Here is a 17631-nt window from a genome sequence, read left to right as displayed (position 1 = left end):
AGCTTTAAAAAATGTATTGTTTTGGCGTATTGAGCAACACAAGCCGAGTGCCACCCAGTTCCATTATATTTGAGAGAAGGCAGACATCTCTACAGCCCACATCTCCAGAAGTCAGCAACAGGAATCTAGATGGATAAACAGCACTACAGGTAAGAGGGAGAAATGTAGTCCCTTTAAGGACTAAATTTGTCCTTAATTAATTTTGCAATCAAGCACTGCTATTTCCGATTTTGCAGATTGTGTGCCACCAAGCGAAGTGACACCAATACCTCAGTCTGATGATGGAGCTAATCCAAGATGACTGAACATTTCACTGCATGTGGCTCAGGTTCCATTTCTTTTTTTTTTTTTCCTCTGGTGCCTGAGCGGATGAGTCCCTCCAGGGTGTCAGCCTATTGAAATACGGCCGGCTGCTGGACATTTTCATGACATCGGAGCTCGGACCACAGAAATAGGCCACGTATGGATAATGGAGCAGCGAGAAGTAGGCCAGGCCACGGCACTTCCATAATGATTACGGAGCGATCCATCAAAAGAAAATGGTGTGTGTCTCTGCGGTGTTAAGCTGATAGGAGAGCCGGTTGAGCTGTCTCTACCCACAATGGATTAGGTCACTAAAGTGTGATTCTGCTATGTACACTAGTTTCATAAAAAAAAAATCTGGCAGCCAAATAAACTCTCAGACTTTGAGTTGTCTGAATATCTACAGGCTAAATGTTTGGATTACACTGTTAGAGGATGATAATACTTATTATTCGTATTCATAGCAGGTTTTTCTTGCCGTAAACAACCCTCCTGATCATACTGGCCAGAATGAGTTTGTGGCAAATGTCTCATGTAAAAAATACACAGAAAAACATAGTGAGTGAGTCAAATCACGTGGATGTCTATCAAAGTTACAGTGGTTTTAGTACAAAGTTCTCTCTGTGTGTTTCCCTGACAACTGGTGCCTTGTTCAGCTGCATTGGAACAATAGTAACATAAAGAGGGAAGTATGTAAGAAAAAGGCTCCAACTTTCCAGATAATCACTTGACTTGGCTGACTTAGAAGTTTTTTGGTCCCCATCACTTCCTTGGAAAATGCTTCAGGAGGGGATCTCTTTGTGGCGAGCAGGAACAGAAGTGACTACAGCAAATAGAACATGTTTCAGTGGACATACAGTGTGGGCATCTGAGTATAGCTTTAAGACTCAGAAAACTGTGAGCCAATCCTTTGAAGAGGCGCTCCAGTGATTTGACATTGCATTCTCCCAGAGCTCCCTCATTGTCGCACACCTGCTGTTCCTCACCTGCCCACTAGTCACCACTATGGAGTTCAGTCCTCATGTTCATCAGCTGCTCTGAATAACTGAGCACACAGCCAACTGCCTGAGCCCCAAAGAAGTAAAACTCCTGTTGTTTATCTCCAGAGCCCTCAGATTTAGTTTGTGAGACCATGTGTCAGTCCTTTTTTTTCTTTGCTTAATCTGAGGTCTTTATCCATGATTCACCACTATTTCTTCTTCCTGTGCAAATGCTGCATGTTACAGTCAAAACGTCTGAGCAACAATTGCTCTACAGGGCACACGCTCCTTCACAGAGGTTAAAAAAAGACAAAGACTTGAAGTAAAACCAGTGTTTTGTTAACTTTTATTCATATATATATTTATATTTATATACTCATGTGTTTGACTGCCACTGTTAAAAAGTGTGACTCATCACATTTTCACCTGTAAGCATAAATAATAACTTTTTTTTCTCTCTTGAAACCTGGGAAATAAACCAACTGAAAACAGTTATGGGTCATTTTCAGCACCATTGAATAGTACATTCTCTATATTGCATCAGGATATAAAAATATACAGATATAGTGTTTTTTTTCTTTAAAACATTCTTTCCGTGTTGTTCAATGGCATGAAACAAGAGAGGAAGAAAAGACCTCATGCTGACGATGAGGATTGTTACCGTTATTATTGTCTATATTATTAATCCTTAGCAGATCTGTACTGGACTGTCCATTCATCCATTCACAGCACTTTGAAAACATCAGTAGCAGCCACACGTAGGAGAAACAAAATAAAACACATGTTAAAGGGCTGTCCTCTGAAATGCTCACAGTGCCACCGGCCTCCTAACCATTTATATAAAGAAAGAGAGTGAAGAAGATGCCAACAGAGACATGGGAGTGTTGTCGTGCCGTGGAAGGGAAAGCCATGAAAACCAAGCAGGCCGGTGGGCTGTAAGCTCCTTGTGACCATGACCAGTCCTCTTACAGTCACACACTAAGCACAATTCATCCAATTTATCCACAGTCCAAAGTGGTGGTGGTAGTGATGATGATGGTGCTCATGGTGCTGGGGTAATAACACCCGCCCCAAGAGGAAAACAAAAAAGAAGGAAAAAAAAAACAGCATAAAAACAACATGAATTCAAAGCAGACAAAAGTCCAAAAATTGCAACAAGTCAGTTTTAATGGTTTGAGGCAAATGAGAAGATCAAGAGTCGAAGAAAAAGAAGCGAAGGCGTGGGCAGGAGGCAGGATGAGAGTTCAGTTTGCAGTGCATAGAGAGGGACTTCTGAGATGGAGACAGATTCACCAGTTGCCCTGTATCAGCCTTGCACACTCACACACACAAACACGCACACACACACACACACATACACAAACACACACACACACACAGACACACACAGTAAACACACACCTCCACCCAGAGTGAGCAAGACATGAGAGTAAAGACAGAGAGGGAAAGAAAGCAGGGCTGGTTGATCAGGTTCCTGTGGTTTCCAGAGTGTTCCCCTCTCCAGCTCTCTCTGTGGAGAGAAGCAGCCTCCAGGCCGGTGGGGGTGTGTGCCTTTCTGTGTGTGTGTGTGTGTGTGTGTGTGTGTGTGTGTGAGATATATGTCCAAATGCAAGACCAAAATAGGCCTGGCTCCACCAGCACCCTTATTTTCCATCCGTCTGTCCGTCAGTCAGAGTGGTGCTGTGGCCCGCCGTCCTCCAGGAGGCTTCACATCCGTGAGGAGGAAGCCAGCTCGTAGAACAAGACGTAGGCGTCGCTGCTGCGCACTTGGCTGGAGGACATTGGCGTTACTCTGGAAAGAAAGACAAGGGAGGCAGGTTGCATGGTAAGAAACGAGAGCCATGGTGAAGACGGCATTTAAAATTCAGGGTGTTTAAGACCTTAAACCAAGAGCTATTTTGACAAATTGTTGACTCCCTTCACTCACAGACCGACTGTGTAGTGACTACTACTGGCTAGGCATGTCATGTTAGTGGCACTACACAAATCTATTTTTTTGTCTGCATGTCAACACATTGCACTCCTACTGTTAGCTTTATTTCCATTATTTCATTTTCCTATTAACTTAACCTATGCTTCACTATTTTGACATTTTATAGACTAGATAATTGATCAAAGTAGTAAATTAGACATGCACTAACAATAAAAAGAATCTGCATTGTGCAGGAAACAGAAGATATACAGCTGTGTTTCATTACAGCATCTTTCCACACTTTACATAGTACAAGTAGATGTAGCTGCACTACATTATTACATACACCAACTACTTCTACTGAGTTCCCTTTTCAGTTTTCAATTTTTTCCAGTGTATACACCACGCATGGCATATGGTGCCTGTTAACTGCTCCACTGGGATTCAACAATAGCGGGAGATTGGGGAAATGCATGAGATGTGTAATATATGATGTTCAGTAAGAATGAGAGAGAGCAGTGGAGTGGTGTGTTATGAATGACTGCAGCGTAGCAGGAAGAAGCCCGGAGGGAGCGACTGGATGCTCAAGAGGCAGGAGAGGAGATAAAGGAGGTGAGGAGGATTAACTGCACCTTCTGCCATTATTCCACCCTTCAGTACTGCTGCTGCTGCTACACTCACTGCAGTTTGACTGGCTTATCTGTGAACCACAGTGTGGCCATGGTAACTACTGATGTGGTCAGGTTACTGATAACAGCCTGAATTAACATGTCGTGAAAGAGCCATTGTGAATTATTTATCTCTTCTATCTCATACGTAACCAATATGTAATTAATAGGAGATTGTAAAATTGTGAATAGAAAATCTCAGCAATAAATATTCTAAGTAAAAATGTTCATACAACTCAAAACATCATAATATTTATGGGTTGTAATTGGCAAAATTAATGTGTTGAGTTTGCCATACTTGATGGTATAGGGTATTATATATAGGGTAAATATTAGTATACAGTAATTTCATGTAGCAGCATCAACTTAGAAACTGTTTTATTACCAACACAATTTCAGTGAAATGTGTAAACTGTTAATAAGTGTGCAGCTGATCCAATTTGACAGCCAGAGAGTGGAGATCAAATTCAAACCAGCTTTGGTGCTTTTTTGTGTGGTATTTTTGTGCCAGAAGAAGAAGGAGGAATATCATGCCAGTTGTATTGGCATAGGGGGAGGTTACCCTTCCTCTGTGTGTGTCTTTCACCATGATGCAAACTACATTCATGAACACAGATGTCTCGATTGAGGAGGGTGACGGTGTTCAAACCTACCTGGAGTCATTAAACGTGTACCATTCTCCCGAGTTGGGATTGCGACAGTAGGCTGTGTAGTGACCGCCCATAGTGGTGCCTGAGTGGTTGGACACTGCATACAGGTTGTACACTGCATTTACTGCAACAGGACAGAAACAAAAACAAACTTAAAGCCTGCAGCTGGTCCTGCTGTCTGAACAACCTCTACTCCAACTTCAACTCCAACATGATAATGATACTTGATAACCCCCAACATTTTGCACTGCTGCTCAATATATTTGATTTTTGATTAGGTATTTGCTGGATTTAACCCCTTGACGCCTGAATTTATTTAGAATTATATTTAAAAAAAATAATTCTTTGTGTTTTTGCTTTCAAATTGATCCTAAATTAGGAGGAGTTTGTTAATTTTTCTGTAGCACATACAATAGATATAAATTTAGGTTTGATGCAAATTAGCGACAACAGGCGTCAATGCTTAAATGCAATAAAAATACTTTTTTTCAGAATTCATAAATGTGCATCATAAAAGCCAGAAAATTGGCTTACAACCATTACATTGTAACAACAACACAACGGCTGTAGTTTTCACTTTGACCGGTCCGATGAGAAACCAGTGCTTGCAGAAGGTTCCTAGGTGTGTGTTGAATATGCACAAACCAGCATTAGAGGAATGCATGTGCGATTTGTTCACTTAAGACTGGATCCCGATAACGATAGTGGTTATTCACAAAGCATCTAAGCCCCTAAGAGAGCTCCTAAGGCAAAAAAAACTGTCAGGAGTAGGGAGGACAGATTTTTGTGTTATGAGCTCTCTGAGAGGACCCTCAGAATGTTTGTGATGACGGGCCCTGAACAGCATTACTGACAGAGTGGACAGAGTGTCTAAATGATGTATCCAAAGCTTTGTAAGACCTCCAACATGAGAAATGTAGTCTAATCAGAATCAGTTCTTACTGCTGTTTTCGGAGGCAAACTCCCGCAGGTCAAGATCCTTCATCGGGAAGTTAACAAAGGTGGACAGTTTGCTGGTTCTTCGTGCCTCAGAGAAGCGTTTCAGGTCTGGACAGACGGGAAAGTCAAGGAACAACTGTACATACATTTCAATACATTCAGAAAACATTTTGTACGACTGTGTACAAGGTTTTTTTAATAGGAGGAATGTCTACAAATATGTTCACTCATTGCGTGGGCGTGAATGCAGAAACATCTGCTCTTTGGTGGATGTGAGTGATCATCACAGCCAATTATCCACTGGGCTTCAAATATATGTCAGAGTTTCCTGACTGTATATCTCAGCTGACCAGGCTGGATCTATTCTGCACAGATGTGTATGCATGTCCCATCACATTCCATCATTTTTTTGCAAATCACACAAAGTTGTATTTTCTCTGATTATTCATCACTCTGACAAATCTAATGGTGATCAGACATCCATGCAAATTAATGCAAAATAGTAATGAGTCATTTGTTTCAGGGCTGTGGTGCCTCATGGTAATTCTTGAATTGTAATGGACTCCTGTATCCTACAGTGCTGCCACCTTTACACCATACACACCATCCCACTGACACATGTCTAACATAGCACATCAGCGTCAGACCCTCCTGTCCAGAGGAAAGGATACGCAGCACTAAGATCTTGGGGAACTTCTGTATTGTGAACTTTTTAGTGCATCTCCTCCTGGCTTTACACCTGTAGCATGTCTGCAGAGAAAGAAGAAACACTGAGTTAGTTCACTCACCGTTTACAAGCTTCCACTTTTTAATTTTAATTACTACTACAATCATATGGCTTCTACTGTAGCTTAAAGTAACCAGAATGGAGACTTTTTAAGCCCCAAGTGGAATACGGTTTAATATTGAAATAAAGAAAGAATGCTGGGTAAACCAGTGCATCTCTGTTTAAACATACAGGTCGCTCACGCATAGCTGAAGCTGTAAAATGATATGAAACATATACTGTAGTTCTTACCGGTTTCTCATCCCCGTCGAGGACGTCTTCTTTGGTGAAGAGCCGCATGCAGTCCATCAGGCTCACCTCACCATAGCCCTTCTGAGCACAAACATAGATGCAGTCACATTAGCATGCACACAAGCAAACCACCCACACACACACACACAGAGAAAGCAAAGCGAAGCACAAACAGAGACAGGGAGGAAACCAAAAAGCTGATGTTAGGAGCTGTGGAGAGATATTGATTAATGCTTCAAACATGTCTATAAAAACACACAGACAGAAAGTCACCTCTGCATCACCTGACTTTTGTGTCTGTTCACCTTCTTGGACTTGTTATGTAACATTCACCTGTCTATGTTACAGCTGTGTGTGTGTGTGTGTGTGTGTGTGTGTGTGTTTCCTAACCTTGGCGATAGGCAGAGAGAGATCCCAAAAGGGGTCGAAGACAGTGGAGCAGAAACCACAGTGGCTGCAGGTCAGAGAGCTCTTCAGCTGCCCTACAAACAGGTCTGTGAGAGCGGGAAAGACAACAAAGACCACATGAAAAAAACATGACACTGATGACTGGACCAACATGTAAAATATTAAGAGAAGATAACTATTGCACTTTTCTTTCTGCTGATCATTTCAATTTCTTAGTTTTCAGTGAAATAAGCCTGATCATGCCAAGTCCAGACTGGCAACAAGTTTGATGTGTAAAACAAATAGTATTTATAAACCTAGAAACAAGTTGAGTCATCATCATCGCAGGATCTGTCAATTTCTAAAAACCTGGTCAAAACTGATCTTGATGCATTTCTACTTACCGACTATCTTACTGTCTTCTCTCTCTAGATATTTACTCCACATCTTCTTCCCTTTCTCTTCATCCCTGAACATGGAGCACAGATTAGACATGAGTACGTTAGAATATTACTTCCAAGTTGGACAAGACAGGCAGAGACATGCAGATGATCACAGTCGGTTGTTCTCATTCAGTGAAAGGGCTGATAATGTAATGGGTAATATGTGAAAACAGACACTATTTATGGAGCTGACCTACTTTATTGTAGGTGGGAATAAAGGATGAAAAAGATACTTTCTACCCTGACACACATTTTCAAACTGGAAAAAAAATATTCATCTGCATTGTTTTTCAGATTTAGGCAGGGTGGATGCATTTTGAGGGTAATACTGGAAGTTACTGAGATTAACTGTGACCCTTAAACAAGCCATGGTTAGATAACTGAAAATTATATCCAAGAAGATTTGGAGCGTTAAGCTGATCTGGGCCCTGAAAGGCAACAGCTCAACAGAGGAGGTGAAACTGTTACATACAGCATCAAATGAAAGCTCCATGATACAGCCTTAATGATTCATGTTGCCTTAGTCTTGGCCTTGTTTACATACAGTAAACCATATGTAATATATACAAGGCTTATACAATGGCAATCTTGTTTTTCCATCATTAAGGTAAAGTGTGTGTCATTCTCCTCTTAGGTTGATCATGGGTAAAAAGTAAGCATATTTCATTTCTGAGATTCCTCGCATCACCTAAACAAATTCATCATATAAGTCAGCAATTGCAGAGAATTTCTGGGTGTTTCTGTCTATTTAGAGGTACATCAGGTATGTTGATCCTGTGCAGAGCGGTGTCAGTGCAGGTACATGCACTGTCTGCCAGACAGATTACTTACGGCAGGTGGTCAAAGTCCTCTACAGTCCCTCTCGGCCTGACAGTGACCCTGTTGACCTCGTTGTGCAGGCCATCCAAAAGGAAACGAAGGAACTCCTGAGCATCCTGTTGGCTGCAAGACATGGAAACAGTCAGTCGGTCAGAACATACTGTATCTCCAGACTTCTACTCTTGCAGTCAGAAAGAAACAAGTGCTTCTAAAAGATGTATGGCAGCTTACTTGTATCCCACAAATCTGGGAGCATATCTCTGGATCTGAGTTTTGAATTCGGACGGGCTGACCGCCTCACTGCTGGATGACGACCACATGGTCTGTATCAGCTTGGCAAATTCTACCAGAACAGAAACACTCAAGTTACTCACACACTGGGACATAAAATGCACTTGGTCAATCCTAAAACTGCTACAGTGCACAGTATTCAGGTTGACGGTGAACTGACAGTACAGCTAATTTTCTTATCCTGAGTACGATTTTGTAAATCCTAAAAAAATAAAAAGTGTCTCAGTGCCTCTCCAGTCCTTCAAAAACAGAATCAGCTTGCCTCTTTTCCTAACGCGTGTTCTGAAAGATGTAAATCTGGTGCAGAGGTAATGAGTGTGTCACTTGCGAGCAGCTGTGAGAAGTGCTCGTTTTGGACTCTAGGGGGCCTGTGTGACACGTCTCTCACCTTCCATGAGGGCTGTGTTGGTGCGGCTGTTGTTGTTAAGGTCTCTGCGGTGCGAGTTGTGCAGGCAGTAGTCTCGCAGGCTGTGTGTGTTGCTGAGACACTGCAGGATACTGTTCATGAAACACTGCGAGGAAAAACATCACAAACAGTTTGATTCCCTTCCCGGATTAAAGAGCATCAATTTCCAGCCCTCCTCGTTCATTGATGACTCTCATTTGCTGCAAAGAAATGAAAAACTCCCTTTGCACTTCGAATTTACAGTTGAAACTTGTGATTTTTGCAGATTATATTTCATTTTGTTCGTCACATGCTCAATAAAACGTGTGTTGCTGCACATGATTTACAGTGTTTAAAGATGGCACAATCAAACAGTATCCTTACAATCTAGTTAAAAATATAATATTTATTTGACCATGCTCTCCATAGTGGAGTCCAGCAAATTGAAGGAATGGTATGACATTTAGGGAAATGTGCTTAGTCATATTTTTGCTAAGTTCGATGAGACGATTGATACCATTCCCATGACTATATGGTTGTTATGAAGATAGGGCCAACAGTGTGGTTGAGGCCAGCAACCAGTTAGCTTATCTTAGCATAAAGACTAGGTCAATGAAAAGCATCTCATTTGTTTAACCTGTACAAAACCTAGTGTAAAAGACCGAAAATAACATGTTGTGGATTTACAGGGGGGGTTATACACAGGACTGTTTCTTGAAGTGCTGTAACTTCTTTGAGTCTTTGCTGGTTGCCTGGCAACCTCCTGTAAGAACAAGACTGTAAGAAATCACAAATCACTGCACCAGTCAAAAAAATAGTCCTGCCAATAACCTCCCATGAAACCACAATGTGTTTTTTACCACTTGTGTTCTTGTACAGATTAAGAAAAAGATGTTTCCCCCTGTTTACAATCTCTACGCTAAAACAAAATAAACAGCTGCTGGCACCAAACTCATATTTACCATACAGACGTAAGAACAGTATTTATCTTCTCATCCAACTCTTGTCAAGAAAGCGAATAACCTAAATTCCCAAAAACCTCTTTCTGTCCCTGTACTTGTGCACTGGAAGCTCATTGCTTATGTACTTTGTTCTTTATGTGTCAATATGTACATACAGACATACTTTTGGACAATAACTTTCAAATGGATAGATGTACAATATGTGTAAAAGTTTTGTATATCCGGAAATGTATTCATTAATTCTAAAAGCTTACAGGACAAAATGAAGAACCCTGGTATAATTACTGGGTATTAAGTAGTACCACAGACATGTTGTCAAAGACAGCACTGTGTATTTAAAGCTCCCGTCACGTTTCCACATGAGACACGTGCAATCTGTAAAGATCAAACCAGTGAGAGAGAGACAGAACAAGCCCTCCCCTGTCCATAGTTCAGAGCTCTCTGATTTGCTTACTGTACACACACACACACACACCACAGCGAACATTGTTTATTTTAGGAGTCGTCCTTCGGCCTGTTGCCTGGAAGACAGATACTCTGCTGGACCACCACTCTCATGTGGACTCCACCTGATATCAACAAACTGCTATCAATAACACCAATTGGATTATGGGAATTTAGAGTGAGCTTCTCCCTCCACTGCAAAATATGATGCCATGATTGTGAGACTTTAGGCAACAGACAGATGGAATTAGATTTATACGTGGTGTACTTACGGTGTTTCCTAGATTCTTTAGTCCCACCAGGCCTTGGGCACTCTTCGAATTCTGAAACACAGAAGACAATATTGATGACATTATAAAGTAAACTCTATAATCTGTTCATCTTGCCAAAACATATTATTCCAACAGTAATTACCGGTGAAAACACTTGAATGTAAAATGTAATGAACTGGTTTTTATAGCAGGAGCCAGTAAAATCAAAGTTTACATTCTGAGAACACCTTTGCACACCGAATGTTGCATCATGGTGTGGACTGGTTTATCTCCTTTTGTGCTGTCCCTATGTTTATGTGTATGACAAAGCCTTTGTTTGCACTGTTTTACCTTGAATTGATCAATAAGTGATGAAGAAAGCATTTGTGAACTGATCTGAAACTAAGAATCTAAGATTTTAAATAGAATCTCTCATGAATGCTTGCAAACATTCAAACATAGCTAGTTGTGTTTTTCTAGAGATTTCCTACAGTTTTGAAAAAACACCTGTGGACAAACTCCAGAGGACTGATGACAACTACTTCTATCTAGCTGTGACTGGAGCATGTTGTCAATGTATTTACCCCCTAAATATCTTGTAAACAAACAACAGGTAAGTAACTGTATTTATGATTACCAAAGAGGGAGAATGAATTCACACATTTGAAAAATCATTGTATTTTGTCCAAAAGATGTTCTCTTACATACAGAAACCAGTGGCTGCTCTACCACCAGATACATATTCAGCGCTGTGTTTTTCCTTCGGGCAGGATTTGTACTTTAATGGTATCCCATGGAAGCTCAGCGAATCAGCAAAGCACAGACATGTGACAAGGATGTGATCTATGTACGCTGCGCAGTTGAATGTGTGTGTTGTGTCCGTAGAGGGATGACAGACAGGAGCCTTTTCTTGGTGAGCATTATCTTTAGAGAGGAGCTTGTTTTTGTTATTCTGCAGTCAGTCAGTTCTTCTCGTGGTAATCACTCCCAGATGGCAAAGATCTGATCAACAGCAGTTGATAACACAGAATCCCTGCACCTTAAGGAGCTTCTACACTGTAGCTTTTACTGTCGCAAATTCCCAGGGCAACGAACCATGAAATACACACGTTTTATCTTTGTGAAACACAACAGATGGCAGAGCATATTATCATTATCAAAGTCTTGAAATGGTACAAAATGCTTTGCAGAACTTATGTCATCACTTGCTGCTATTAAATATCATTACATAAGTTGAGTGGTTACATAATTGAGTGGCGAGAGGAAGAACTGACAAAGAACATGGGGGTGGATAAGGAATGCACTTGTACCCTCGACTAAGGAGCAGAGGCAGCAGACAATTATACTTTTAGAAAATTCCAGTTCATTTTTCACATCACTCTGTCCACCAGCATCACTCAACCAACATCATGCCCTATCAAAGGACAGGCCATATTGGTCATGTTTTTTTTTTTGTTTTTTTTTGCAATTGTGATATTTTATAAACAATTTTCAAGATCAAATGACTGTCAACAACTGAGTTGGACTCATCTACCAATCCTGTAAAATAATAGCCATGCCGTAACAGTTTGGTCAGTATGTGTGGAGCAACGAAACAAGATGATTTGACCAGCTTCAATTTTATGTATAAAAACAAGCTGACCCAGGAGAGAAGCTAACAGCGTGGTAACTTGAGCTTGTATTTTCTAGGCAGAGAGCAACTCTGCAGGGCCGGCAGCTTAACACCAGTCACCCGATCTCACTAGCAACTGAAATCTATCTTACCCACATGCCCCCCGTTACCCTCACCTGTGGTGAAGCTAGGGCACACTCACTGAGAGTTCTATGTATCAGGACCACCATGAAAACTGGCAGAATCCAAGGTGAGACCACACAAAAGGCACAGTCATTTAAGTGTTCAGCGACTAAATCAAACAGTGTCTGTAAAGATGAAGGAGACATGGTTTTTAATACAGTGTTATAGCGTTAATTAGGGAAACGGGACTCTGCTGTCTACACAAAGTGGTGATGATAGTTTTTTTTACGTTAGTATGAATCCAATTTTCAGTTCAAGAAATTAATCATTTATGAAAGTTTGACTACAAAGTAACCCAGCTTCTTCCTCTTCTGGTTTAAACTTTTCTGAACACAATCTGTACTCTCCACAGTCTGTATTCTCGCTGACCTCGCCGACCCAAAGGCGTAGACCTCTGTGACTGCACCATTCAATAAGGTATCAGTAGACTAATAGTCTCAGAAGGTGTCATGTGAGTGTGCTGGGAAACTCTCTGAACTGTTACAGTATCCTCAACCTGCTGTGCATAAACATGTATAGTCAAACTAACGGGGTTCAACTGATCCGGAGCTGAGACAGGCTCAACATCATCTTTTTCTAGCAGAATGTTTTCTGTGAAGTTGCAGAGATTGGACTAACACAGTTCTGCACTGATGAAAGCTGGTTCCCATGGTGCATGGATCAATATACAGCTGTTGCCTTGCCTTGACTTTTTCATTACTGATAAATGATTAATTTATCACAGTTTGCAGCTGTTTTCAAATTGCCTGCTTGTATGTCAAACAGTCCAAAACCCTTAGCTATTTAATTCACAGTGACATAAAGCATCATACCAGCATTTACTTCACTTACAGCTGCATTCATTTTTTTTTACTTTACAAATAATTAATCTATTTCTTATGGTCAACTGAGGGCAACAAGGCTGTAAACACAACACTGAGATATTATCGCCTTATCAAGTTATCATGGCAAACATGTTAGCAAACAGTTGCCTGTTTACACATCCAGCAGAAACAGAGCAGCATTAACATGTGTTTCTGCTTACTTGACTAATGCAATACTAACCCTCCAATCAATCCCACTCCTTTTAGCTCTGTTTTGGTCTGTACCAACTCCCGAGAGAAATATCTGTCTCTTTCGCTGCTAAATGCTGCACTTTGTTGACCGGCCGGTTGCTAACATTGTCTGTCTGCTGTTTTGCGGTAGGCTACAGTGGGTTGAAAACAGCTGCCTGCTGCTGCTTGTAACAAGGAAGGTCCTGAGACTGAACTAAAACACCAGATTTATGGTCCAAAAACAAAACAATAAGCTGAAAGATACTAAAAATCTTTGTAGAGCTGAGGCCACATAGAGGAATTTCTCTGTGGGTCAGCATGAGCAAATTATACACTGTTAATACAAAGATACTCATAGTGCAGCTTTGAAGGATTAACTGATCATCAAAATACTGTAGTTGTCGAGTCACTTTCTGTCATTTCGGCGCTACACAGAAGAGCTTTGGCTGCATTGCAGGTTTAGAAAAAAGGACACTGAATGTGACAACAGAAATCAAAGTGAGCAGTCGTGTCCTGATCACTGCTGTAAGCCTTCTGGAGGTGCACATAATTGGAAGCATGTTCGTTTGTTCATCTGTAATTTGCGCCTGCAGCTTATCTGGTTATGAGTTCTGATACAGGAAGGGTTTTTTACTATTACATAAACAATCTCTGCCATCTGTCTCTTATTCAGGAGAGAGAGGGAGTCAGTACAGCATGTGGAGGGGGAAAAAAATCTACAGCTTAATTAACTATTGCTTATCTAAATCCTCCTTTCTGTAAATTCCACTGCTGTGCATGGAGCACTTCATCAGCCACGGCCATATAACATAAATACACAAACACGCACACAGATACACTTCCTGTTGCGTGTCCAGCTTTGCTATCTCAGTGATGACTCCCGTGAGACAGGATGCAGAACAAATCCTCTCTGGTCACCTCAAATGTTATTTCATAACAGACACACACACACACACACACACACACACCCCCCACCACTGGAATGTGTACGTCTGACTTTGCTGCACTCTGCTGAGTAATGCCGCGGCCAGTCCCAAAAATAGCAGCTTTGCTTTTAATAAAGCCTGCTTGTCCACTCGCAATTGGCTGATCCTTCGGCCGGCCTGGCAGACGTCACGACGATGAAACAACGTCCCGGCTCTGTCTCCGTAGCAACGCTATTCTTATTTTTTGCGGCATGGAAAGCTAGAGGACATGGTGACATCACAGTGACAAGACTGAGCGTGGAGGGAGTGTGTGTGACTCAGTGTGTGAGAGAGTTTAGAGTGTGAAGAATTAGGAGTGAATGACTTGGAGCAGATGTGACATGCAGACTGGGATCATCATCAAACGTTCATAAAAAGGGCGATTCAGTTTTTAAGTCGAGATTTTACCCACGTCTAAAGGCCACAGCATCTTCGTACACTAAAGCTCGTCACTCAAAGCCACACTAATGGTTATTTTTGGTGAATTAGCAACTTCTTAGGGTACAGTCAAGTGGCTTTATTGCATTTTTTTTTACAAACTGTGTCCCACACCACACTGGAGAGATTTGATTATGGGGATAATGTTTATTTTAACACATCAATCTCAATGGTCAGGGATGAGAATTGTTCATACTGGAAATAAATTCTAAATCTAAGAAATGACATTACAGCTTAGCTATGGTGTATAAGCAAACTGATTTCTCTCTTATTTAATCCTACTAGCCCTATTCATTTGACAGACACAGAGTAAAATGCAATTCTAATCCAAGTCATTCAGTCCTCATTTCGTAAGCGGTGTGTCAAACAGGATTCTTTAATGTAAATGTGCGACGATCCATGAAGTACAAGCTCAAGCTCTGATCCCAGTCTGTAGCGTGACTATAATGAGAGCTAATTCTGCTGTGATTCTCCTACACTGGCAGCTTAAATCAGTGCAGAGTGTGTATGTGGGATTGAAAGTCATACACGTAAAGTAAACCTGGGCCACTGTAACATTTTCTGCATATAAAACAGTAGAAAAGTCAAAAGGGCTTTTAAGTGAACAACAAATATTCCAAAGGCTCTTTCATACTCTCACCAAGAGAAGTAACAAATGTCTTATAAATTTAAGATAAATAACTTATTTTCACTAAATATAACAACTGACACACCACCACCACCGATACTCGCTCAGATCCTGCAGTACAGTAGTAGAACTGCAGTATCACATGCTCCTGGGTTATACCATCTCCATTTTCTAACCTTTTTTGTCTGACTAGTTACTCGCAATCTGAAGTAAAAAATAAGATACTAAAATCACTATTTGGAAAGAAATGTAAACATCTTTTTTGTAAAATATAATGTCAAATGCTACTGTTAATAATCTTTCAACAACAACAACAACTGCAAAAAAGTCATTACATTTTCAAGATTTTTATTTGATTATGATAAAACAATGTGGGCTCTGACTGAATGTAATGAATGAGTTTAACAATATAATAAGATGGTTTTAGAATTAACTGCATCACTACCTTACAAACTGTTTCACTGCTCGACTTTTAACTTGCAGCTGTCAATCAATTTCTAAAGCAGAGAGAAGAACCATTGTGTGCTGCAGACTTTTTGGTTTTCTGTAGCGTAACAGATGAACAGAGCGGAGAAACAAGGAGAGTGAAGAGGGGAGAAATCAAATCAACAGTCACAAGAGAGAACATAGATCCCCTGTTCATATTTCCAATCGTTCCATGTGAGAGGTATGATATGTACTGTACTCAAAAGAGGCAGCCCAGGGGGATAACTTTGCATAAATGCTCTATTCAGAAATGTCAGAGGCAGCTCAGGCAAGTCGGGAGCCACTTTTGAAACCCTACGCCTTTGAGGCTAAAAAGCATGGTGAACAGACACCGCATTAAGAGGCATTCCACTGGCCAGGGTGAACTGCTTCCTAAAGCCGGGAACAAGAGACAGCGGAAATGTCCCTTTGGCATGTACCCAGCTTGGTGGAAGTAAAATATGTCCATCCACTGTGCTCAATTAATTCAAAGATGTAGGACTGCTGGCCTGAGGGATGGAGGGTGGTGTTGGAGCAGAGGAAATGGGTCAAAGCAAGGTGGGGAGGCTGGGAGAAATGGATAATCCCTCATCATGGCTTTGCTTTCCAGGGTGACTTCACAAAGGAGGACAACAGCAAACTACATCAAGAAAGAGAAAAAGTAGCTGCATTTTTTATCTCACTCTCACTCGTTGAACTCTGGACACCAGCAGGGAGATTTAACTGTCTTGCACGCTTTCGGTGTTTACATCAAGCTTAATCTAAGGAATGTTCAGTTTAATAAATGCCTGGCATGCTTTCCTTTCACGTCAGACATCAGCTGATAGTCATCCAAACGTGATGACAATAAATACAGGCTCAACTGACTAAAGGCTTTTATGGCTACATTCTTGTCATGAGGAAACAACGGTGAGGGAAAAGTGCACTTACACTTTGACATTTTTCTATTCCACACCCATGCAGTTGATTGACCATGTTCATGAGAATCGTTTGACCTGGAGTGTTTTATTTTTTAATAAAAACAATATTCCCACATTTATCGTCTTAATAGTGGCATCTGAGTTCAAGTGACCACAAAGCTGAGACAAACTGGATTTCTTATCTTTTCTGTGTGATGTGAACGCTGCATTAAAGGTACCCAGTGGACAAAATGTTTCTGAACTGAACATCAGACCAAAAACGTTAAAGAAAGACTACCTCTCGAAGACCTGCTTCACACTTGTTGCTGCAGCAGCTTCTTAGTAATCTAAACCTTGTGGAGACTGGAGATGTGGGAAAATAACAAGCTCAGAGCACAAGTGATAAAGCCTAATGAAATCCCAGAGGGGAGCTTATTCCAAACTATAAATGAGTGCACAGGAGCATTCTGATTATCTGTGTACCATCTGCTATGAAGTTTAACTACCCTTCATACTGGGTTTTTGTCTGGGTGCTGTGGCTTCCAGACATTTTGAGAGATTACCTGGCTGCTCTAAATCGCCCCTAGGTGTGAACACGAGTGTGAACGGTCGTCTGTCTCTGTGTCAGTCCTGTGATTGACCCGTCCAAGTGTACCCTCTCCCCCAGTGTCAGCTGGGACTGGCTCCAAGTAAGGTTTTTTTTGATAATAACATAAATTAAATACCTGGCAAAGCAGGTAATTCACCACATTGATTCACACATCATAAAGAAAATCTAATATTGCCATAAAGCTACATGCCCATTGATTTTCAATACTGCCCACAATTGCCTAACCCTGTGATATCAAAGGGATAGCTAAAATGCCTCTATATATCTATAGACATATCTTACAGACATATTTATATTATATCACAGTAAATACTGCCATATTGTCCAACCCTAAATGACATGTTT

The 17631-nt window shown here is 41.0% G+C and overlaps 1 protein-coding gene across 4 annotated transcripts in view; it reads right to left on the bottom strand.

The window, feature by feature from the left end:
- Nucleotides 1-1612: 1612 nt before the first annotated feature.
- The window catches only part of usp2a (ubiquitin specific peptidase 2a), a 42843-nt gene continuing 26824 nt past the window's right edge, over nt 1613-17631 (bottom strand). For 2 of the 4 annotated variants that reach the window (XM_041940272.1, XM_041940274.1), the window contains 11 exons: nt 10474-10524; nt 8799-8922; nt 8351-8462; nt 8132-8242; nt 7262-7326; nt 6861-6964; nt 6471-6551; nt 6124-6202; nt 5456-5560; nt 4517-4637; nt 1613-3075 (listed from right to left, as the gene is read on the bottom strand). In XM_041940272.1, the coding sequence (XP_041796206.1) occupies nt 2991-3075; nt 4517-4637; nt 5456-5560; nt 6124-6202; nt 6471-6551; nt 6861-6964; nt 7262-7326; nt 8132-8242; nt 8351-8462; nt 8799-8922; nt 10474-10524 (1038 nt within the window). In that variant the 3' untranslated portion in view covers nt 1613-2990. The remainder of the gene's footprint in view (nt 3076-4516; nt 4638-5455; nt 5561-6123; nt 6203-6470; nt 6552-6860; nt 6965-7261; nt 7327-8131; nt 8243-8350; nt 8463-8798; nt 8923-10473; nt 10525-17631) is intronic. The other 2 variants (XM_041940273.1, XM_041940275.1) reach the window with 1 other exon arrangement.

Source organism: Chelmon rostratus, chromosome 7, assembly GCF_017976325.1.
Source record: "Chelmon rostratus isolate fCheRos1 chromosome 7, fCheRos1.pri, whole genome shotgun sequence".
Classification (NCBI taxonomy): Eukaryota; Metazoa; Chordata; class Actinopteri; order Chaetodontiformes; family Chaetodontidae; genus Chelmon; species Chelmon rostratus.
The sequence above is the reverse complement of the archived record's forward strand: the minus strand, read 5'-3'. Positions and strand labels throughout refer to the sequence as shown.